Source organism: Rhinatrema bivittatum, chromosome 3 (assembly GCF_901001135.1).
Source record: "Rhinatrema bivittatum chromosome 3, aRhiBiv1.1, whole genome shotgun sequence".
Taxonomy (NCBI): Eukaryota; Metazoa; Chordata; class Amphibia; order Gymnophiona; family Rhinatrematidae; genus Rhinatrema; species Rhinatrema bivittatum.
In genome coordinates, this window is record NC_042617.1 from 559,308,992 (window position 1) to 559,334,434 (window position 25,443).

The window sequence follows — 25,443 nt, forward strand, 5'->3', positions numbered from 1 at the left end:
GCAATAAAGCTGGAAGCCGTGCCCTTGCAGCAGCTCCTCTGCCTCTCTGTCATGTGCTGACACCAGGGCAGTCCCGCCTTCTTTCCCAGCAATAAAGCTGGAAGCCGTGCCCTTGCAGCAGCTCCTCTGCCTCTCTGTCATGTGCTGTCACCAGAGCAGTCCTGCCTTCTTTCCCAGCAATAAAGCTGGAAGCCGGGGCCCTTGCAGCAGCTCCTCTGCCTCTCTGTCATGTGCTGTCACCAGGGCAGTCCTGCCTTCTTTCCCAGCAATAAAGCTGGAAGCCGTGCCCTTGCAGCAGCTCCTCTGCCTCTCTGTCATGTGCTGTCACCAGGGCAGTCCCGCCTTCTTTCCCAGCAGGTTGATGCTTCAGTCTTAGCAGGGCACATCTGCCAGAAAGGGAAAGGAGGACCTGCTGGGGAGCAGAAGAAGACCTATCCTGTATTTTATTTGTAATGCATATTTTAACCAATTTGGATCCCAGTTTTGGGAAAAAGGCAGTGTGGAAGTATGAAATGAAATTTAAAAAAAAAGAGTCTCTTCCGTTTTGCTGCTGCAGCCAGAGACTTAGCAAGAGTTTTGGAAAATAGGGGGATTTCTGGCACTTTGAATGATTTGAAATGCTGGGGAAGGGCAGGGACAGGGTTCCCGGGGGGTCAGTAATAATTTTAGATTGCTTGTAAGTTGGGAACCCAGCTCCCTGGCTTCCTCTGCCCCTTGAAGTGCGTGCATGCAGGGCCAGAGGAACCACTAGGCGAGTTAGGCCTGTGCCTAGGGCGCCGAGACCTTTCAAAATTCTGCCAGCTCCCGATTCACCCTGCCTCCCCCCAGGTGCCACCCTCCCGATGCCCCGCCCTGGTGGTCCAGCAGAGGGCCTGGGAACAATCTGCTACTCCCGGGGCCTCGGCTGCCACTAAGCAAAATGGTGCCGGTGACCTTTAGCCCCTACCATGTGACAGGGGCCAACCAATGGCACCAGTAGCCCCTGTCACATGGTAGGGGCTGAAGGCCACCGGCGCCATTTTGCTTAGTAGCAGCCGAGGCCCCGGGAGTAGCAGATTGTTCCCAGGCCCTCTGCTGGACTACCAGGGCGGGGCATCGGGAGGGTGGCACCTGGGGGGAGGCAGGGTGAGTCGGGGGTTGGCTGCCTGCCGTGGTGCCCCCTAAGTCTCAGCACCTGGTCTCCAGCTGCGCCGATCTTCCTTTCTTCAGCCACATGATCAGCTAGACCGGCTGCGCCGATCTTCTTTCTGTGTGTGTGTATGTGGTGTGTATGTTAGAAAGGGATGGTGCTATGGGACCAAGATGGCCGCCACATGAGTAGCAGCGAAAGGAGCTCTCTGTTTTTCCTGGTAAAAATAGCTTATTTGGATTCTTTTCTCGATTTACCTCTATAATGCCACATACAAAACGCAAAGCGCGTTTGAAGGATGCTACAACTACGAAAGAAGAAGGTACACAACAATATAAGATTGAGAGATTCTTTGACCTTACCCCGAGGACGCCGGGTGCGAGGGCCGCTGGGGGAGAAATCCAGGAACTCGGATTGATCCCCATGGTCGAAGAGATCTCGTTCAGCCCGGGGGCACCCGAGACGCCGACACGAGTCCAAACAAGAAATGGAGGCGAGGAAACATTGCGAGCTCTAGATGAAAGGAGGAAAAAGCTGCCCCCCCCCTCCCTCGAGTTGGATGGAGACGGCGGAGAACCGGCACTTGAAGAAGGTGGAGGAGCCCGGGAAGGAGTAGTTATCTCCACATCTAAACCCCAAGGGGCTACACCGGGGAACATCGAGGATAAAGCTCTTCAAGAATTGGTAAAATTACATTCTTATAATGTGTTCGCCCTGCAAAAAACCCCTGTAGTGACTTTAGACACGCTTTGGAAAGCCATGGCTTCGATAGAGTCAGCTATTTCAACTTTAACGCAGGCTTTCTTAGACTTGAATAAAAGGGGATTGAACATTGAAAAAATGACGAATGAACATCAGAATAAAATTGTAAAACTGGAGGAGAAAGTTACTTTGATGGAAAATATCCAGGGAACTATAATAAAAGCGGAGTTAAATGCTGAAAGAAGGTTTGAGAATATAGAGAACTCATTAAGGTTTCCTAATTTACGAATGGTGAATTTCCCAGTGGTGAAAAAATTATCTCCGGTTGAAATGCTGAGAGAATATATGCAAGATTGTTTAAAAATTCCAAAAGAAATAACCCCGGTTGTTTCAAAAGCATTCTTTGTCTATATTAAGAAGGATATGTCATCTTTGGGTGCAGAAGAAAACCAGGAAAGAAAATCTTTGAATGCCTCAGAACTGATTGAGATGTCTATACAGACTGAGATAAAGACCAGAGGCACATTATTGGCTACTTTTCCATTTCAGCAGGACAGAAACCTTATTATGAAATATTTCTTCAGGAATAGAAATGTTAAATACTACAGGCAAAATATTTAGATTTATCCAGATATTGTCTGCTCCACACAGGAGCAGAGAAGAAAGTTCTTGTTAATGAGGCCTGAAGTATTGTCGAGGGGCCAGTATGGTCATGAAATATCCCTGTAAATGCTGTTTAAAATTTCAAGAAAACAGATATATCTTTAACGAACCGGATCAATTAAGAGGTTTCTTAGATGGAAAGGGATGAAGGGATATAATGCATCATGTGGTGGTGTATTCTTTCTCTGTTTAAAGGTTTAGAACTCCTTTAGTTCCTGTATAATCTTGGTCCCAATAATTACCTGTGTTTTAGAGATCTATGTTAAAATATGCTATTTAGAAATGTTAAAAGTTGATGTAATATATCTGAAATTTGATGTAATATATCTGAAATTTGCATAAATAAAAAAAAAAAGAAAGAGATGGTGCTTCTGTGTGGGTATATGTTATTTGTATGTGAGAAAGGAATCTGCCAGTTTAAAAAAATGAAATGTGATAATACATATACCTCAACTTTTGTGCTGGTAGCGCAACTTTTGAAAAGTTGGATGAAAGATGAAATTACTGAATTTTAAGCATCCCTCTTCTGGAAAATAAAATTTAACAAAGTGGGTAGAGACAAATACTAAAGCAAAAAAAAAAATTAAAGTATTTAGTGAAAGTGAAAATTGCTGCAAGTCTAAAAGCAAGGTGCTTCTGTAAGAGTGTAATGTGTATTTGAGACAGGGAGGGTGCTTCTTTTTTTTTCCCCCATTTGACTGTTTACTAGGAGTATAGTTAACAAAATAAACAATAGCATAGTCGAATATACATCCGTATCAAAATCCGTATCAAAATCCAATCAGTAGATAAGTGTACAAATTGTGGCCAACTTTAGCCAAATACATAGCTTCATACAACCAGGCAACCATCATAATAAACAGATATGTAAAATATTGAACAAATCTCAAATTGTAAGTTGACTCTCAGAATCCAGTAACTCCTGTATGTGTGTGGTATATATGTGAGAGAGGGAAGGTGCTTCTGTATGTGTGTGGTGTATATGTGAGTCAGGGAGGGTGCTTGTGTGTATCAATGTGTGTGTGCGAGAGAGATGGAGCATGTTTTTGGCTGGCTTGTGGCTGTGATAGGGCATGTGTGTGATTGAGCCTGTTTGTAAGTGAGATAGAGCATGTGTGTGATTGAAAGCCTGCGTGTAAGTAAGAGAGAGCGAGAGCATTGTCTGATTGAGAGAGACTGGCCAGAGCGGTGACGTGTGTATGTGTGAGAGAGACTGATCAGGGAGATGACTGGTATGTGTGTGTGTGAGAGAGAGAGACTGGTTGGGGAGATGATTGGTGTGTGAGAGACAGAAACTGGTCCTGAGCGTGTGAGTGGTGTGTGTGTGTGAGAGAGAGAAGAGACTGGTTGTGGTCCTTAAGGAAGAGGATTGTGAGGACAGCTTCAACAGCTACTGCTGCTTCTGGTGTGGCCTGCAAGGGAAAGGAGTAGGAGAACTGCTGGAGAGGGTAAGTAAAGGTGGCTTTTTAAGTTCATTTTTCTTGATTGACTACCATTTTAATTATTGAGTAGTATGTGATGTGTCTGCTGTTTGAAATATTTTATTAGTGTTTGATAAAACTTTCAAAATTTTCATGGGTCTTTAATTATTGGATATTCTATTCATCTGCTGTTTTGAAATTATTTTATTTGTATGATTTTATAATTATGATTAATGATTTATATATCTTGATTTTATTGATTTGTTTCACGAGGAATGGTGAATTTTTTGTTTTCCATTGTTACACTGTATAGAGTCTGGCATGATGCATTTTACAGCCGTTTTTGTCTGCACATTTCTATTTATACTTTATGTGGCTTTATTCTGTATTTGGTGAGGGTTTGTGTTCTGCATGCAAAGACTGAGATGAAGCATTCTTTTAGCATGTGGTTTCTCTGTAGGGATCTGTAGTAGCTTGGCCTGTTCTGTTTTCCTGATAGGAGGTGTATTGATATTTTAGATTCTGGTGTAATATTTGTGGTATTCTTTTTCATAGGTGGGGTTGTTATTCTTTGAATGTTAACAAATAGTACTGTGTTGATACGGGAGGACCATGCCAAAATATATCATAATAGGTATGATGCCATATGAATTCCAAGATGCAAAGTTTTCTTGTTGGCATCACAACAGTGCATGAAATTATCACAACAACTTGTATATTAATTTTACCTCAGCATGTCATTTTTCATGTAAAATGTTATAAATGCATAATTTAAAATTGTGTATGGGAAGGGGGCGCCAGACTGTAAGGTTGCCTAGGGTGACTAATACCCTTGCACCGGCCCTGCGTGCACGTGTATGTGGCACATTCTCTCCTCTCCCTTCCCTCCTGCCCCCTTCCCACTCTTGTTCACTCTCCCTATTCCCTTTCCTTCCCTCTCACCCCCTCCCTACACTCTTCTTATTAACTCTCTTCCCCTCCTTTCTTACCAACTCCCTCTCCTTTCCTTTTTCTTCCCACTCCTTCATTTCACATTCATCTATCTCCTCTTCCCATCCATTCCTTTCACTCCCCTCTTTTCATTCTACCAGAACATAACTTGCCTTGAGCTACCAATGAAAAGGCATGAGCTAAATCTAAATAAATAACTTCACCTTTCTCACCCGCTAGTTCTCTGAAACACACGGCTCAGAGCCAGCCACTTAAAAGTGAAAACAACTTTATTCCATGCGTCTGTTCGCATCACACTCGTAGCTTTCAGTTCCTGTCCCAAGACACTAGGAGCGCCCCAGGGAGATAGGTTGGTAATTCCCTGACGGTCAGCCCACTTCCCCGGGGCTATGTGGAACGTATTCCCCCAAATGTACCACTGCAGATTTAAAATCCCCAACAGATGACTACAAGCACCTCTGCTTCTGGGTCTAGTTCTCTCTTAAAAAGACTCCACACAGCAATTTTTAGCACACATTTCTGTGGCTGCTACCTTCTTTCTATTGGTTCTCTGTTAAAGATCCCCAAACTATATTTTCCAGCATCCCTTTGCTTCCCCTAACCACCTCTTGTTCATGTGTTCTTTCTGCCTTGAGGCAGTATTCCCTCAGGACTCCCTTAGAGCTCCTTCTGTCTATCTTTCCAGGTTGTTTCTGCCTGTGTGAAACCCTTATTTCATCATAATCCTCTCACCTTTCCCCTTTCTTTCTTACTCCTCTCATTCACTCCCTTCCCTCTCACTCAGCCATCTCCTCTCCTCCTTTCACTTCACTCGTCCCTCTATCTTTCTCTCATCTATTCCCTTCCCCAAATCCTGTCCTTCAGCGGCAGGCCTGACCACTTCTTCTCCCACTGGCAAGGCCAGGCCTCACTGCCAGTGGCTTTCTTCAGGTTGGGCTGCCTTTTCTCCCACTGGCGGGGCCTGGGCAATGCTGCCAGCCTTTCTGCTACACTGTACATTAAAAAATAAAACATTCTCCAATCTGGTAGTGGACTGGCAAAATGAGATCAACTGGCTAAGTCCGGCCCTCAGGCCATAGTTTATAGTTCCCTGCAGTACATAAGGCCCAAACCCTACCCTCAGGCTTGACGCTACGCCAAGTTCTCCCTCTCCCTCCCACCTTTTCTCCCCTCACCCTCCTCAGCATTGCCCCCTCAGCTCTCTCCCACCTCACCAGTGCTTGGTCCCACTGCTCTCTCTCTCGTTCACCTCACCCCTACTTTGGCTCCTCCCCAGTTGTCTTTCTCCCTAGCTTTTGCCCCACACAGAGCCAAGTTCAACTTTCCCTTACTTCTTTCTTTCTTTCTTTCTCTCTCTCTCTCTCTCTCTTTCTCCCCGGCTCTTTCACACAGACACATACACACACCAGGCTCAACCCCCCCACCTCAGTTCTTGTAAGAACCAAAGAAGATGACGACAAGGCCTGAAAGAGCCTACCAGTGGAAGTAATGGAGGCCAGCCCTGTAATGGAATTTAAGCAAGCTTGGGATAGATATAAAGGGCGGTGGTAGGAGCAGGGTTGAGAGGTCGAGTAAAAGACATGGAGTAGGTTGCTTGTGTTCACGTGCGTTTGGGCATTTATATGCTCATCTACCCAAAGTAGTAAAAAGCAGAGGGAACGTCAACAGGATGGACTAATGGACCAACTAATCCTCCTTTGGCATCATCTTTAAGTTACTATATTATTCAAGGGAAAAGCTCCTCTAGTCAATCTGCTACTGTACATACAGATTTATTTATTTATTTTATATACCATCAATCTGTGGACAATCTAGAGGGTGCACAATTAGTCATAAAAGATAAAAATACAAAAAGTACATAGCTAAAAATAAAATCAAGTTATAATGTGGGGAATTATGAGCTTTGCCAGCAGGCCATGTCAGGGTTTAACACTAACTTCCCTTCTCCCTGACCTTTGCACTGAATGAAGCAACACTAGTGCTTAAACCTCTCTGCCTAAGGAAAGGATACCTGACTGTCACGTATTTCTCTAGCTTATAATTAACCCTGATTGCCTGAAAGGATAGCTAGTTGCCAGATGCAGGATAAAGACAGACACATTATGGTATAGGAATCAGCAGCCAATGAAATGATCCGTACACACCCCCTGAGCCAAGCCAATAGTGTAGTGACACGTCTGTATGCTATGGGGAGAGGAGCCAATGATGTGATGACACATTGTATGCCATTGAATGTATGCACAATAAAAAGGGGATCCACGGGAGTGGTCGGCCTTTTTCCTGCCTACCATGAATCCTGCCTGATGTGTCTTCATTGCCTCAATATCTGGTGATCCCGCGACGTGATAAGCTCCCTGCTCACTCAGCTGGAACAGCCTAGGTAGCTACCGCAACAGCAGACGTGCTCCCGCAAGCATAAGTAATTTTTCAGCAAGTCTGCTCCCAACAATCGTGAGTATGGGGGGGAAACTGTCAGCTATGCAGACATGTCATGCTAGAAAGCTGCAGAAAATAATTAAGAATCATTATTTCATCACCAGGGGAAAAATAACACGTCAGGCTAGGGGATTTAGAAGAATTGATAGGTGAAATAGCTTGCCGTTGCCCATTTTATCCAGAGGCGGGAACTCTGGACATCCAAGATTGGATCAAGATAGGCAACAGTCTTCATACGCCCCCAAGAGCCCCCATAAGGCAATTATTACTCTGGCAAAAATGCACAGAGGCCCTAGAACACCTAGGAAAAAAAAGTCTCAAGGCACCATCATCTCCAGTTCATGTGCCCTTAGAAGCAGACAGTAAAGAAGCAGGCAGACCGCCCATCAGTACACTCAATCCACATACCCTTCCCCCACCTTATCCACAAACTCCCTCAGAGACAGCAAATTCTCTGTATCCGCAGCTCCCCATACCTACACCCAGGACACAGCCCATTCACACCTCCCCGCCTTCTTTAGAAAAACAGCCCTTAAGCACAATTAAGCCACTACCTGGCCTGTGCGGTGGATTTCACCAGGAACAGCAAAAAGGAAACCTTACAGGAAAAGAACTATTAGAAGGACTTCAAGCCTTTCCCATCACAGAAAGGACCAATGAACTAGGGGGGACAGAATATGAAATAGAACATCTGGGGGGACACACTCACAAGGCACCGTCCCTACCATGGCTCCTGTGGCCAATGATGTGATGACACATTGTATGCCATTGAATGTATGTACAATAAAAAGGGGACCCCCTGGAGTGGTGGGGCCTTTTTCCTGCCTGCCATGAATCCTGCCTGTCTTCATTGCTTTAATATCATAAAGTGTGGATTACTTTGCAAACAAATTAAAACAATTAAAATGACCTAGCAATTAGTTAGCTAAAAATTAAAATAAAATAAAGATAGCTAAGATAAAACAGAATTATGGTGAATTATACATATGTCAAGACTGGAGAGAAAACACACACAGGAAAAAGAAACATATTCACTGCCTGGGAAATGTGGGCCTTTATATGAACAGTGAGGCCAAAACACAATTCATGCATTTCTCAAGGTCAGATCAATACTGGAACTAGAAAATGAAGGTCAGTTACAAACATCATGTTCATCCTTATCTTGCATACATGTGCTGGTGCAAATACATCTGCATTTCTAATGTACTACTTATAGGACTTGGCATGCTACTTCTTCCAAGCTATAACAGCAACATGAACACACCCAACACCTTCGCGTACTAGAGAATGGCAGTGCTGGCTTAGAAAACAGCAGCCAACCAGGACAGTAGAGAGTCTGACCTGTGGGTGATGCTGTCGCTCGGGCCTGGGCCATTATATCCAAGAATGCCTGAAGTTGCTTGCCAGCTTAATAAGCATAACTGGTTTTCATGTTTTTCTTAATATTTTGATTGTGTTTGTGCTGGCTTCCCACAGTTAATGCAGTGAGCATTTGGAAGATTTCAAGAACAGATGGATGCTAAGCTTTGACAGAAAATGGAGCCAAAATGAACACGTGATCATATCAGCACAACAAAACAAGCACACCCCCTTTATCTAGTAGTGTGGTCCCCTCAACAAAAAATTTAATCAGGTTGTTTTTTTTTGGCAACATCTTCCCCTTGTGAAACTGTTGGCTGTGATCCTCTAATGCATTGCCTTTAAGGTATTGCATTACAATGGTGTTTCCATTACTTTGCCTACTACTAATGTCAAATTCAAAGGGCTATAGTTTTTCACTTTCTCTTTGCTTGTGGGAGCAAAGGTGGTCTTCTCCCTTAATATAATTTATTCCATCAATATCCTCCTGGGTTTGGCATTTTTGTTAGTTTTTTTAAAATAAAAATAAGCACTCATATTCTTAGAAAATATAATTAAAAATATATAATGTTTTGAAATATTCTTCCTTTTGTGACTGGTCAACCACTTTGAAGTGGATTACATTCAGGTACCATAGTTATTTCCCTGTACAATCTAAGTGGAGGTCACGAGGAATGTCAGTGAGATCTGAATGCTGGCTTCCTTGCTTCTCAGCCTGCTGCTCTAACCTCTGTACTCCTCCATTTGTACATAATGCACAAGCGTTGGAAAAGAGATTCTGCATGGCCAGAAAAAGATGCAACAGTAAACATGAGAGGCTCATTACGCAAAGTACTTAAGCCACCTAAAAAACGTTTCTGTTCATCTAAATTGGTGAACTGTACATTCAAAGTATTTTATACTACAATTTAGATATTTGGTAGAGTCTAATAAAGTGCATAATCCAAACAGTGCACAAAGAGTACTATCCGAGGCACAGCTCACATAAAAGGACATCATCAGAGCTGGTAAAATGGCAGTGGATGATATTTGTTTACAACTGTAGTGCAGCAGCAGGGAACAGCAAACTAAAGCAACAGGATTGGCTTAGCCTGATGAGCTCTGCTTTCACTCAGACTGCACTCAAGAACCAACCACTGCAAGGCTCTAAGAGCTCTGTAGTGAATAAGCTGGGGCGCCAGTCAGTTATCTGGGTAAAGTTACCGGATATTCAGTGGCTCTTATCTACACAAGTTTGGTTAAAGTTACCAGGATAACTTTTAGACGTGTGGACCAATTATCCACACAAATTTAGCCATGAAGTTTAGGGATTCCAGCTTGAATCCCTAACAACCGTCAGCACATCTAAAGGCAGGAAACCTGAAAATGATGTGGCTACAGCATGCTAGATTTATTAAATAATATATATTCCTTAGAAGCTAAAATATTGCCATATACAGCAATAAGGGTTGTTTGACTCCTAAAGTTTACTATTAGGGCACGTAGACAAAACATAAGTTTATGCATAGATATTAGTTACAAGAATTAAGCATAAATTCTAGGAATCTAATAAATATTGGGTTGCTGATTGGTTGAGAACTTATTTAAAGTGTTAATTTCACTGCGGCACTTAGAGCTCTTCTGTCTATTTTGCATGCAAACTGATAAAATTAGTAAAAGAGGAACCGCAACTGCTATTACACATTGCTCTTTAAGATTTTAACATAGGCTGCAGCTGAGGGATGCAAAGCCAGTTTAGAGGCCTCTGGGAAATCCCCTGTGGGTCATTCGCTTGGGATTTTCCACAGCACTCAATATGGCGCTATCATCAGCGTAAATATATCAGCCCACCCTCACCAGGCCTCCAGCTCTGCCCCTTTTTTTTTATAGGTAACGTTGCACAAAGTTTTGTTCAAGGCTACCTGGACAGATGCAGGATATTTTAAAAGGGGAATATTTATGTGGGTAAAAGCCAGTTTTACTCACATAAATCTTTTGGATATGGACCTCTAACTCTCTAAATAAATGACATGTAGGTTATTGCCCAAAACAAAATATAACAGCTGAAAGCTTTAAACGCAAGACACCATTACAATGGCACAAAAAAAGTTAGGATTCCACAAGCCTTCTTTTCAGTTATTAAAACCCACCCAGCAGGGCCAGGCTGTGATAAACCCTGAGGGAGGCAGTTTGGTGGTTGCAGATAAGTGAAGGTTTTGATGCAAGGACCCAGCCCTCCCTTCCTGGTATGATTACTGATATCTCAGGAACAGAGGGGATCTGGAGTACAAAGACCCCTCACTTATCAATACTAGCACCGATTGCACTTTGTAAGGCAGAGAGCCAGGTGAATTTATCATCTTCAGTCTCAGTAGAACAAATCCAACAGCGTTTTGGGCCTTGTAGAATAAATGCATTCTTGACATCTGAAGGAAAAAGAAAACTATTTAAGTAAAAGACTGCGCTTGAATTCAGCAAGCACGAGACATCTTAAATGCACAACATGACTTCACGTAAGAGGTTTTCTTTAAACTTGCCAGCTTCTTTCACAAGTGTTCACTGAGGATGTACGAGATTTACAGTCATATACTGGATAGTGCCCAGGAGTCATTTGGGTTTATGCTCCATTAAAAAAAAAAAAAAAAAAGCTATTAATTGAATTTAGTTATGGTCATGTGCAACATGTTCTGGTTTTGTGCTCAAAAGAAGGGAATTTAATAGAGCACCTACCTATGTGTCTGGCGCGCGCCGACCCCGGATTTTATAACATGCGCATGGCTGCGCACGCATGTTATAAAATCAGGTGTAGATTTGTGCACGCTGGGTTGTGCACACAAATCTACACCTGCGCATAAGTTTTAAAATCTGGCCCATAGTTGGGTGTCTCTGGATTTGTTGCTAGAATAATCTTTGATTTTGTAAATTTCAGGTCTGTTTCATTTTCCCTACATTGATAGTGGTGCAAATACCTATGATTTCTAATTTTTAAAATAAGCAAGAGTGTTTATTGGTAACAGGTGTTCTCTGTAGATAGCATTTCACCAGTCACAAGAGTGGGCCATGTGATTGTGCATGGTACTAAGCGGAAAAATCTTTCCATCTGTATTGGGTAAAGCTGAAGAGTCAGTACTGAATGTGCGTGGGACACCCTGTTACTGCCTTTATCTTCACAGTTACTCTCCGTTTCCCATCTAGCCAGATAAGAGAGAGTACGCCTCCCAAGGCAAGTTTGTGCAATTTGTGGGCTGCTGTCTTCAGAGAGCACCTGTTACAAGTAAGCAATTTTATTTTGTCTGAAGACAGACAGGTTCAACAGTTACATGAGTGAAACTCTTTAGCTAAAAAATGAGAAGGAGAACATGACAATGTGATGTGAATATATGGACTGAATTCCATGGTGCAGCTTTGAAAATCTCCTCAAGGGAGATTGGCAGCTGATTATTATTGAAGAAAAGTGTGCTTACAATTTCCGGCTTTCATGGACCAGATATATTGATGACATTTTTGTGTGTGTGTGTGGATTGGAAGAAGATCTTATTATTTTCCATTGGCGGCTCAAGCTCCAAGATGAAAATGTGCAATTCAACAGTTTTATGGACTTCTGGTGAATTTCTGATGATTCACTCATGTGACTAGTGAAACTGCTTCCCTTCAGAGAAGATCCTCCCTCAACACAGTAGTGGATTAATGTGCTTAAGATAGAAAATTTACTTTCTGCAAATAGGGAGGATAATTTCTACAAAATAGGATGGGTGAGGGAGAGAGGATGCCTTATGATATGGCTTAACTGTTGACTAGAGATGCAAGGGTTTGGAATCTTTTGGATATCACATATGACCATTATGATATGGTAGCTTTTTATCACATCAGGATCCAATTTTCTTTATGATGGTTTAATAGATAATAAAGTATCGTAATGTCTAGCTTGACTGATCTGGGCAAATTCTCAGTATGAAGAGTCATGTTAATTAGACATCTGTTGTGGTGCTTACATTTGTCTCTGTTCTCTCAAACCCAGCAACAAGAAAAACTTTAGAGCAGTTGAGTAAAAACTCACATGTCCATGTCATAAAGTCGAGCACGGCAACACTTCTTACCACCCTGTTTCCCAAATGGGAAATGCACTTCCATGCTCCACACTGTTTAATGTGGTTGTGAGTTGTCCCTGCACTATTAAATTAATTTTTCCTATCAAACTGATATCTCCAAATGGGTTTATTGTGCATATACCATGGCAACAATGGAGCTCTTTTGAACCAGGGTACGCTGCGTCAGATCTCAATGTCGCAAATTTAATGCTGCTCTTAATATTTGCATTGTGCTATAGAGGTTCTTTCTGGAGCTCATAGGGTGCAATATATATAGGTTTATCAACATAAACTTCCGGTAGACATTAGATTATAACAAAACTGTCCCCACATGTGCAAACGGGTAACCAACCTGGTTGTTTTGTTGAGGGTGGTGTGGGTTGATCCATGATTTATGGGTACTGGCTTTCTGACCTAGAGTACTGAAGAATTGGTTACATTTGGTGGATTGCAAGTATGGGTTTTATTGTTTTTATTTTGTGTTATGTTTGTATAATTTTATTATGTTTGTATAGTTTTATTTATTCTGTTTTTAGTACTGTTTATTAGTTTTAGCATTATTTTTATTGTTCATGTATGCATTGTATTACAATGTATTTACATTTTATACACCACTTTGGGTAACCTGTTTTATTGCCAGGAAGCAGTCTAGAAATGTTTTCAAATAAAGAAAAGAAACAAAAGTACTTAGTACTTTTTTACTGGGTTGCACACTCAATACTACTAGAAATATTTTTGTATCTTTCTGGCGTATTTTCTTGGTCTCTGATTGCAATGTTCCATGTGATCACAACTTCTTCATTTTCTGCAGTTCTCTCAGGGTCATAATCCCACTGTTTTTCTAGTACAGTGATGTTAATATGTGCAGAGTTTCCAATGGATAAGCCACACTACCTTATTGTGCCATTCTGTATACAGGTCTTCAAACATCAGCACATCACACCCAGCAGAGATGAGATACAAAAATCATTTCCTGACTGTTTTGCTGGCTTTTGCTATGCTTGCAGAAAACCATCTTGTCTGTAGTCCTGTCCTGTATTTTAGTAATCAGTCTCTCATCTTTAGGTTTAAGTTCATCTTTTTTTAGTCATTCCTGAGCTAGGTTTTGATCTGCATGTAGTTGGAGTAAATCTTTGTATTTCTCACTATGGCCTGGATTTATCAAAATGCCCCTATCTTTTTTTTGCCCCATCTTTTTTTGCCCCTATCTTTTTTTTGCCTCTGTCCCAGTTCTCCCTTTGCTGTTCCCCATTCCTAGAGCTCTGCATTTTCTCTTTCCTGCCCTCCTTTTCTTTGCCTCTCATTCCCCGTTCTCTCTCCATCACCTTTTCTCGCCTTTGTCCTGGCCCTCACTCCCTCTTATCTCCCACTCCCCCCCATCAACCCTGATCCTCAGTCCGCTCATCAGCCATTGCAAGAATGAGAAAAGGGGCACTTCTCGCCACGTCTGCTACTCGGAGCCAGATACTCGGTTTGAAACACACCAGGATACTGCAGCGCTGTTATCGGACATCATGAGATTCAAACTGCAAGTGGCTGGAGGTGGCAGAGAAAGCACAAAGTGCTGCTCTTCTCTTTGTGCTGGTTAGTGGGTGGGAGGACCAGCGCAGGGAAAAGGGATGGAGGAGCAAGAGAGGCCTCTTGTGTGCATATCCTCCGCTCTTCCCGGCCTACGGGCTGATACAGTAAAAGTCGCGGGAGTGCAGGGGAATGCACAGGCCGCTCTCCTGTGCACGCGATTCTGTATTTAAATGAGGGCCCACGGCAAAAAGAGGCGCTAGGGACACCAACGCGTCCCTAGCGCCTCTTTTCGGACAGGAGCGGTGGCTGCCAGCGGGGTTGACAGCCGACGCTCAATTTTGCCGGCATCGGTTCTCGAGCCCGCTGACAGCCACGGGTTCGGAAACCAGACGCCGGCAAAATTGAGCGTCCGGTTTTCAACCCGCGAGCCTCTTTCAAATTTTTATTTTTTTTTAACTTTCGGGACCTCCGACTTAATATCGCTATGATATTAAGTTGGAGGGTGCACAGAAAAGCAGTTTTTACTGCTTTTCTGTGCACTTTCCCGATGCCCGGAGAAATTAACGTCTACCTTTGGGTAGGCGCTAATTTCTGAAAGTAAAATGCGCGGGAATACCTAATAGGGCCATCAACATGCATTTGCATGTTGCGGGCGCTATTAGGTTCGGGGGGGGGGGGGGGGGGTTGGACGCGCGTTTTCGACCCCTTACTGAATAAGGGGTAAGGGAAAACGTGCATCCAATCGCGGGTTAACAGTGCGCACTGTACTGTATCGGCCTGCTAGTTTGCAGGTTTCTTGCAATTCTACAGTGAATGGCAAGTCTTGCAGGAAGGGCTAGAGTTTGTAGCCCATGCTGTAGCATTGTAGGAAACCCGGGGCTATGACTATAATGTAATCAGTGTAAGAGTTGACAAGTTTACAGCGATCACTTGCCTGCCTAACCAGATCCAGAGGAGGCTACAGCAAGCAGCATGTCAGAAGATGTGCAGAGTTCATGTGTTAAAGGAGAAATACATTGTTTTTCTCCAGATATTTCTGAATGTTTACATCCCATATAGCTACAGGACGATACTTAAACTTTTCAAAATAATCATAGAACTAAACCCCAGTACTCCAGAAGGAGAACAAATTGTCACAAATTGATGCAAGTACTGTTTGAATACTTGGAAACCAAATGCAAGAACCGCCCTCTCCCCTCCCCCTCCCTCCACCCCAATTCATTACAAAGCTTAATATGCCATCAAAAATGCGAGTTTGTTCCATAATGATAGAACAGTTCATCTGTAACCGTTACAGGCAAACACAAAAGCCGGCACAAATGAGCTGGAACCTACACTTGGAGTCGGAAATATCCTCCAGCAGGAGCCTGTGCAGGGCTACAGAGGCTAAGAAATGGTGCCTGGTGCTGCAGGTGTGGAGGAAAGGCACGGAAGAGACACTGCGCCTGGCAAGAACAAGTGCGTCATTGAAGAGGAAAAGGCTGAGGTCGCTCACATGCTCGTACATCCTGACACAGAGAGAGAGAGAGAGCACACGTAGGCATTTTATGGTTAATTTTCAAAGGGACTTCTGCAGATGAACTAGCTCTTTACCTGCAGAAATGGTCTTTTGGAGAACTGCACAGCAGATTATGCATGTAAAACCTCATGAAAGAAAACAATGCAGATATCCCTCAAATATAGCCCAAAAATAGAGAAATGGGATATAGACAAAAAATGTCATTCAAATCAAAGTAGCAAGTGTATTAAACAAAAGAAAAAACATGTATAAAAGAACACGGCATCAGAAAATGAGATATTTGGTGTGCATCCACCTCCTCTCGCCTCGCAATAGGTCCCCCTATTTCATTGGTTCATGAAGGTTCGAGGTATTTAGATTTAAATGCAGTGTTTGGTTGATACAGTAGAGCGTTCTTGCACCATTTTTCACATCGATTTATTGTACAATGATAGTTTAAAAGTGGGTCTCCTTTATGTTTATATGTTTTAAGATATGCGATACACTCCGTGCATTTTTATGTGTGAAAGTGTTTTCAATTTTTTCAATTTATTTCTTTTGTTGGTTTTTTTACAGACTGTTCATAAGAACATAAGAAAATAAGAAAATGCCATACTGGGTCAGACCAAGGGTCCATCAAGCCCAGCATCCTGTTTCCAACAGTGGCCAATCCAGGCCATAAGAACCTGGCAAGTACCCAAACACTGTCTATTCCATGTTACCATTGCTAATGGCAGTGGCTATTCTCTGAGTGAACTTAATAGCAGGTAAAGGACTTCTCCTCCAAGAACTTATCCAATCTTTTTTTAAACACAGCTATATTAACTGCACTAACCACATCCTCTGGCAACAAATTCCAGAGTTTAATTGTGCGTTGAGTAAAAAAGAACTTTCTCTGATTAGTTTTAAATGTGCCCCATGCTAACTTCATGGAGTGCCCCTACTCTTTCTACTATCCGAAAGAGTAAATAACCGATTTACCCCTTTTGAGCTCTCACCTGGTCCCATATCTATCTGCCCCTGATGCAGGCAGTTGGGTCCACCGAAGCATGGGCTCATGTCGGGCACCTTGAGCTTTTTTAGGCTGTTTTAGGGTCCTCTTCGGGATTCTTCTTCAAAAGTACAAGATAAGTGCTTTATGGTGACTTTATTGGGTTTTAAGTTCTGGTGTTTGTATGTAGTGGCGGGAGACACACATATTTTTGGTTATTGGTTTTTATAAGAGTTGTCAGTTTACTCATTAGCTACGTTTGCAAAACTAGAACTGGCAAATGAATTTTACTTTAGGTGTTTTCACTGCTACACGTGGCCCATTGCGAGGCAAGAGGAGGTGGATGCACACCAAATATCACCTCATTTTTCTGATGCCATGTTTTTAGACTTTTTTTTTCTTTTGTTTAATACATTTGCTATTTTGAATGACAAAGTCTATATCCCATTTCTCTGTTTTTGGACTGTAAACATTTATTCACATGCATACTGTATTCATGTACGTTTGAGCTCCATAGAAGAAATATGCTTCATGATGTGGCATCTGAACAGGACTGGGATTTACCTGCATATATTTTGATTTTTTTAAAAGTATGAGCATAAATTTAATTGGCAAAAATATGTGCACCAAATAGGGAATATAATTGTGTGTGTGTGTGTAGTTTAGCTGGGATAATTTCCAATGTGAAAGTATGTGTGTACTTTCACTTTAAAATCAGTGTAAATTACCCACTTTATGTACCCTGTCCTCCAAAACCTAGCCTTCAATAAAGATCTTCCAGAGGCATTACCAAGTGGGGTTGTGGCTTTGTTATTAACAAAACCCAATTCCTTTGTGAATGTCAATACCTAATCTTATTTTGTGCTTTAGGATTCATCTATATGATAAACATGCAATCTGATGTAGGCACACAAGGCAGTTTAACACCTTGAACAATGTTCTTGCATCCCAAATAGCCGCCAGTACAGCCCCATGGAGCACAGAATTGGGACACTGGAGATTTCTCTATACACCATTCGCTCTGTGACCCTCTGCAAGTCACTCAAGTAACCTCTCCATGTTCAGAATCAGACTGTACGTTCTTATGGACAAGGACAGGGTGACCATGTGATACATTTTGTACATCACCATGTATGTGATGGACAAACTTCTTATTCAAACCTCTTCTAATGCTTTATCATAGCACAAAAAATATGACAGTACAATAGTCACTGTTATCTACAGACATTCAATCACATGAGACATTGGTCTCCAACATAAAGGTAATGATCACATGTGGGGAAAAACAAAATACAGAGGCAGAGCCAAGGACTTCAGAGGTCGATATTCAAAAGTCACTTGGGTCGGATAACTGAAAAGTTATCCATCTAAATGGCTGTATTGAGAGCTGTATGCAGCTAAATTCTAGCCATGTAACTCGTTATGTGGCTAGAATTTGGCCATATAAGTTGGGGGTGTTCTGGGGCAGATGGGAGGCATTTCTAGGTCAGACCACAGGGCTGTCCTAAAGTTAGCTGGTTACATATACCGGTGTGATTTGTATATTATACAGGAACGTCGGTTTATAAAAACTAAAAATAAATAAATAAATATAACCAGCTAGCTTTAAGATAGCTGGGCATATTCAACGGTACGACTGCGCTGCTGAATACACCCTGCTAGTTAGCTGGATATATTTAGCCAGCTAACTAGCCGAGCCGCACAGCGTTTGAAAATGGACCTCTCAATTTATAAAATCCAATGTTACCAAAATTTGTATTTTTCCATTTGCACCTAGCAGAACTCATCTGTACACTTCCCATGTTGAAATGGTAGGCTGGCAGTTATAATTAAGAGGACTTGTTTTAGGAGTAAATTTTCTCCCAGGCAATGTGCCCAAATAATAGGGGCTTCACCTAACAAAAAGCCAGCTTCAGTCAAACAGTCCTTTTTCAGCATATAAACTTCTTCTGAACAGGAGCTACATGGTTGAGCAGAAGAGTTTATGTTGGTTAACAGAGAATTAGATATTAATCTCTGGGAAAACCCCCCTGCTATGTTCTGGTATTATTCAGTGCTAGGTGTCATGCAGTGAGAGTAGGCATGACCTTGTGGTTAAAGTTGGCATGCCAGTTAGGCACTGTGTGACCCTGCATAGGTCATTTTCTCTCTCTCTGTCTCACTTTCTCCAGCTATTATAGGTGATGATAAAAAAAATCCCTGGTTCCTTCTCCCCACTAGAACCTGAATGCAGTACAAGTGCCAAAAATGTTCACCCTGGCAATCTACCCCAGATATGGCTGCTTATATGTTTCTTAAATACTACAAGCAGGGCAGCATTTTGGAATCCTGCTTGGACAAAAGGTGCTATATGAATCCACATTACTGATTTCTTTGCTTGCACCTCCATACTCTGTCTCTAGAGCAGGGGTGGGAAATGTGAAATTACTTCTTACCTGAAAATTTCCTTTCCTCGAACTAAGGCAAGCCAGTCTACACCAGTGAATTGTGTACTCCAACCAGCAGGTGGAGACAGAGAACAAAGACTCGCTGACATCACCCTCATCTAGCTCTACTCAGACACCAGCCAACTACTAGTTCTCCAAAAGCAAATTGTGGATTTTCTTTTAATTATTATTTTTTTAATAACAATGGAAACACTGGAATTCAGCTCCGCTAACAACAGTCATTTAGGACAATCAGAGCATCTTAGAAGTAGAACGGAACTCACCCAATATGTGGGCGTTCAGCTGCATGAAAGATCCTGGAACCTCATTCCATTCTGAACAAGGTTCCAATAACACAGAAAAAGTCGGCCAACTCAAGTCAGCCCCAGGAGGGAAGGTAGACCGGCTTACCTTACTTTGAGGAAAGGAAATTATCAGGTAAGAAGTAATTTCACCTTCCTCTTCATCCATGCAAGCCAGCCCACATCAGTGGAATGTACTAAAGCTACTCCCCCAAAAGGCAGGAGGCTGCCTGAAGCCCAAGCAGCACTACCCTAGCAAAGGCCGAATCCTCCCGCGCCACCACATCCAGTCGGTAAACCTGGTAAACGTATGCAAAAAAGACCACATTGTTGCTCTACAAATCTCTGTTGGAGAAAGAAAATGCAATTCTGCCCAAGAAACTGCCTGAGCCCAGGTTGAATGCACTCTGACTTGTCTCGGAATCCACATAGGCTGCTGACACTCCTTCCTTAATCTAATGAGCCACTGTGCCTCGAGAAGCTGCCTCCCCCTTCTTCACCTCCTAATGAAGAAAAAAGGCCTATCTGATTTCCGAAACTCCTTTGTAACCTCCAGTTAATGCAATAAGTGCCACTGCATGTACAGCGGCCACAATTTCCCTTATTCCTGACCATCCATATCCTTATCTAAGGATGCTAACTAGGGATGTGAATCATTTTTTGACGATTTAAAACAATCGTCAGATATATTTTAAATCATCAAAAATCGTTAGAGCCACGATACAATAGCAATTCCCCCGATTTATCGTCAAAAAATCGTAAATCGGGGGAGGGGGAGGGCGGGAAAACCGGCACACCAAAACAACCCTAAAACCCACCCCGACCCTTTAAAACAAATCCCCCACCCTCCCAAACCCTCCCAAAATGTTTTAAATTACCTGGGGTCCAGTGGGGGGTCCCGGCGCGATCTCCCGCTCTCTGGCCACGGCTGCGTTAATAGAAATGGCGCCGGTGGCCCTTTGCCCTTATCATATGACAGGGCAAAGGTAGCGCCGGCGCCATTTTGGTTCCTGGCACCCGACGTCATGAGTGCAGGAGATCGCTCCCGGACCCCCAGGGACTTTTGGCCAGCTTGGGGGGGCCTCCTGACCCCCACAAGACTTGCCAAAAGTCCAGCAGGGGTCCGGGAGCGACCTCCTGCACGCGTGCCGCAATATTCAAAATGAAATTTCAGACATATTAGTAAAAATTTGTAACCTATCATTAAAATCATCCGATGTACCTGAAAATTGGATGATAGCCAATGTAACCCCTATATTTAAAAAGGGATCCAGGGGTGATCCGGGAAACTATAGACCAGTGAGCCTGACTTCAGTGCTGGGAAAAATTGTGGAAACTTTTATAAAGAATTAAAGCACAAAACATGGTTTGATGGGACACAGCCAGCATGGAATTACGCAGGGTAAGTCTTGCCTCACAAATCTCCTACATTTTTTTTGAAGGGGTGAATAAACATGTGGACCAAGGTGGACTGGTAGATGTGGTGTATTTGGATTTTTAGAAGGCGATCGACAAAGTCCCACATGAGAGGCTGCTAAGAAAACTAAAAAGTTGTGGGATAGGAGGTGATGTCCTTTCGTGGATTGCAAGTTGGTTAAAAGACAGGAAACAGAGAGTAGGATTAAATAGTTTTCACAGTGGAAAAAGGTAAACAGTGGAGTCCCTCAGGGATCTGTACTTGATCCGTTGCTTTTTAATATATTTATAAATGATCTGGAAATAATACGAGTGAGGTGATTAAATTTGTGGATGACACAAAATTATGCAGAGTAGTTAAATCTCAAGCGGATCGCAATGAATTGCAGGAGGTCCTTGCAAGACTGGAAGATTGGGCTTCCTAATGGCAGATGAAATTTAACATGGATAAGTGTAAAGTGATGCAGATAGGGAAAAATAAACCTTGGAGTAGTTACACAATATTAGGTTCTATCTTAGAAGTTACCACCCAGGAAAGAGATCTAGGCATTATAGTGGATAATACATTGAAATCGTCAGCCCAGTGTGCTGTGGCGATCAAAAAAGCAAACAAAATGTTAGGAATTATTAAGAAGGGAATGGAAAATAAAATGGAAGTTGACTTAATGCCTCTGTATCACTCCATGGTGAGACCACACCTTGAATACTGTGTGTAGTTCTGGTCACCGCATCTCAAAAAGGATATAGCTGCACTGGAGAAAGTGCAGAGAAGGGAGACCAAAATGATAAGGGGCTTGGAACTGTTGCCCTATGAGGAAATGCTAAAGAAGTTAGGGCTGTTCAGTTTGGAGAAGAGATGAATGAAGGGGGATATGATAGTCTACAAAATCATGAAAGGACTTGAACAAGTTAATGTAATTCGGTTATTTACTCTCTCAGATAAAAGAAGGACCAGGGGGCACTCCATGAAGTTAGCAAGTAGCTTATTTAAAACAAATCAAAGAGAATTTTTTTTCACTCACCGCATAGTTAAGCTCTGGAATTCATTGTCAGAGGATGTGGTTATAGCAGTTAATGTAATTGGGTTTAAAAAAAGGTTTGGATAAGTTCCTAGAGGAAAAATCCATAAACTGCTATGTTGGTAATTAATAAACAATAGTACCTTGTGATCTATCTAATGTTTGTGTTCTTGCCAGGTACTTGTGACTTGGATTGGCTATTCCATGTTACCGTTGCTAGTAATAGCAGTGGCTATTTTCTAAGTCAACTTAATTAATAGCAGGTAATGGACTTCTCCTCCAAGAACTTATCCAATCCTTTTTTAAACACAGCTATACTAACTGCACTAACCACATCCTCTGGCAACAAATTCCAGAGTTTAATTGTGCGTTGAGTAAAAAAGAACTTTCTCCGATTAGTTTTAAATGTGCCAAATGCTAGCTTCATGGAGTGCCCCCTAGTCTTTCCATTATCCGAAAGAGTAAATAACTGATTCACATCTACCCGTTCTAGACCTCTCATGATTTTAAACACCTCTATCATATCCCCCCTCAACTGTCTCTTCTCCAAGCTGAAAAGTCCTAACCTCTTTAGTCTTTCCTCATAGGGGAGCTGTTGCATTCCCCTTATCATTTTGGTAGCCCTTCTCTGTACCTTTTCCATTGCAATTATATCTTTTTTGAGATGCGGCAACCAGAATTGTACACAGTATTCAAGGTGCGGTCTCACCATGGAGCGATACAGAGGCATTATGACATTTTCCGTTTTATTCACCATTCCCTTTCTAATAATTCCCAACATTCTGTTTGCTTTTTTGACTGCCGCAGCACACTGAACCGACGATTTCAATGTGTTATCCACTATGACGCCTAGTTCTCTTTCTTGGATTGTAGCACCTAATATGGAACCTAACATTGTGTAACTACAGCATGGATTATTTTTCCCTATATGCATCACCTTGCACTTATCCACATTAAATTTCATCTGCCATTTTGATGCCCAATTTTCCAGTCTCACAAGGTTTTCCTGCAATTTATCACAATCTGCTTGTGATTTAACTACTCTAAACAATTTTGTATCATCTGCCAATTTGATTATCTCGCTCGTCATATTTCTTTCCAGATCATTTATAAATATATTGAAAAGTAAGGGTCCCAATACAAATCCCTGAGGCACTCCACTGCCCACTCCCTTCCACTGAGAAAATTGTCCATTTAATCCTACTCTCTGTTTCCTTTTAGCCAGTTTGCAATCCATGAAAGGACATTACCACCTATCCCATGACTTTTTACTTTCCCTAGAAGCCTCTCATGAGGAACTTTGTCAAACGCCTTCTGAAAATCCAAGTATACTACATCTACCGGCTCACCTTTATCCACATGTTTATTAACTGCTTCAAAAAAGTGAAGCAGATTTGTGAGGCAAGACTTGCCCTGGGTAAAGCCATGCTGACTTTGTTCCATTAAACCATGTCTTTCTATATGTTCTGTGATTTTGATGTTTAGAACACTATCCACAATTTTCCTGGCACTGAATTCAGGCTAACCGGTCTGTAGTTTCCTGGATCGCCCCCTGGAGCCCTTTTTAAATATTGGGGTTACATTAGCTATCCTCCAGTCTTCAGGTACAATGGATGATTTTGATAGGTTACAAATTTTTACTAATAGGTCTGAAATTTCATTTTTTAGTTCCTTCAGAACTCTGGGGTGTATACCATCCGGTCCAGGTGATTTACTACTCTTCAGTTTTTCAATCAGGTCTATCACATCTTCTAGGTTCGCCGTGATTTGATTCAGTCCATCTGAATCATTGCCCATGAAAACCTTCTCCAGTACGGGTACCTCCCCAACATCCTCTTCAGTAAACACCGAAGCAAATAAATAATTTAATCTTTCCGCAATGGCCTTATCTTCTCTAAGTGCCCCTTTAACCCCTCGATCATCTAACGGTCCAACTGACTCCCTCACAGGCTTTCTGCTTTGGATATATTTAAAAATGTTTTTACTGTGGGTTTTTGCCTCTACGGCCAACTTCTTTTCAAATTCTCTCTTAGCCTGTCTTATCAATGTCTTACATGTAACTTGTCAAAGTTTATGCATTATCCTATTTTCTTCTGTTGGATCCTTCTTCCAATTTTTGAATGAAGATCTTTTAGCTAAAATAGCTTCTTTCACCTCCCCTTTTAACCGTGCCGGTAATCGTTTTGCCTTCTTTCCACCTTTCTTAATGTGTGGAATACATCTGGACTGTGCTTCTAGAATGGTATTTTTTAACAATGACCACGCCTCTTGCACATTTTTATTTTTGTAGCTGTTCCTTTCAGTTTTTCTAACAATTTTTCTCATTTTATCAAAGTTTCCCTTTTGAAAGTTTAGCACGAGAGCCCTGGATTTGCATACTGTTCCTCTTCCAGTCATTAATTCAAATTTGACCATATATGATCACTATTGCCAAGCGGCCCCACCACGCTACCTCTATCACCAAGTCCTATGCTCCACTGAGAATTAGATCTAAAATTGCTCCCTCTCTCGTCGGTTCCTGAACCAATTGCTCCATAAAGCTATCATTTATTCCATCCAGGAACGTTATCTCTCTAGCGTGTCCCGATGATACATTTACCCAGTCAAAATTGGGGTAATTGAAGTCTACCATTATTACTGCACTACCAATTTGGTTAGCTTCCCTAATTTCTCTTACCATTTCACTGTCCGTCTCACCATCTTGACCAGGTGGACGGTAGTATACTCATCACTATAGTCTTCCCCGACACACAAGGGATTTCTACCCATAAAGATTCAATTTTGCACTTAGTCTCATGCAGGAAGTTTATCCTGTTGGATTCTATGCCATCCCGGACATTAAGCACCACACCGCCTCCCGGGTGCTCCTCTCTGTCATTGTGATATAATTTGTACCCCGGTATAGCACTGTCCCATTGGTTATCCTCCTTCCACCATGTCTCTGAGATGCCAATTATAAGTTAGAATTTTTTAGCTCAGGTGAGTTTTTAGTTACAGGCACTTGGACTACTTTTCTTATTATTGGAACATCACTGTCAGGATGCCCTAATTCTAATGCATCATTAGTATCCTTTGAAGATACCTCTCTCCGAACCATGCGCTGATGAGCGATTGTCGGCTTTCCCCTTTGTTCTAGTTTAAAAGCTGCTCTATCTCCTTTTTAAAGGAGATGGAGATGGAGAAAAATTGGCTGGATTGTGTCTGAGCAAAGCTATATGAGGGTGATATCAGCGAGTTTTTCTTCTGTGTCTTCACCTGCTGGTTAGAGTGCACAACCCATTGGTGTGGACTGGCTCGCCTAAATGAAGAGGAATTTGTTTGTTTTTTTTTATAGAGAACCACATTAGTGGCTACTGCCTGCAATAGGGAATCCCTTTGGAGCTTCAAGAGGGATCCTTTCCAGTCTCCAGTGCAGGGAGGAGCCACTCTTGCAGCCCAGTCCTCTTCTGGGTACCCTGGCATAATATGCAGTTTCAAACAGATTCTACCATCACCACTATATCTACCCCTAAAGGCCCTGTGAACACCTAATCTTATTTTTT

General features: G+C 42.2%; 1 protein-coding gene across 1 annotated transcript in view; it reads right to left on the reverse strand.

The window, feature by feature from the left end:
- Nucleotides 1–8,269: 8,269 nt before the first annotated feature.
- The window catches only part of ECT2L (epithelial cell transforming 2 like), a 168,210-nt gene continuing 151,036 nt past the window's right edge, over nt 8,270–25,443 (reverse strand). The window contains exons 22-23 of the mRNA XM_029596464.1: nt 15,585–15,757; nt 8,270–11,066 (exon numbers count right to left, since the gene is read on the reverse strand). Of these exons, the coding sequence (XP_029452324.1) occupies nt 10,939–11,066; nt 15,585–15,757 (301 nt within the window). The 3' untranslated portion in view covers nt 8,270–10,938. The remainder of the gene's footprint in view (nt 11,067–15,584; nt 15,758–25,443) is intronic.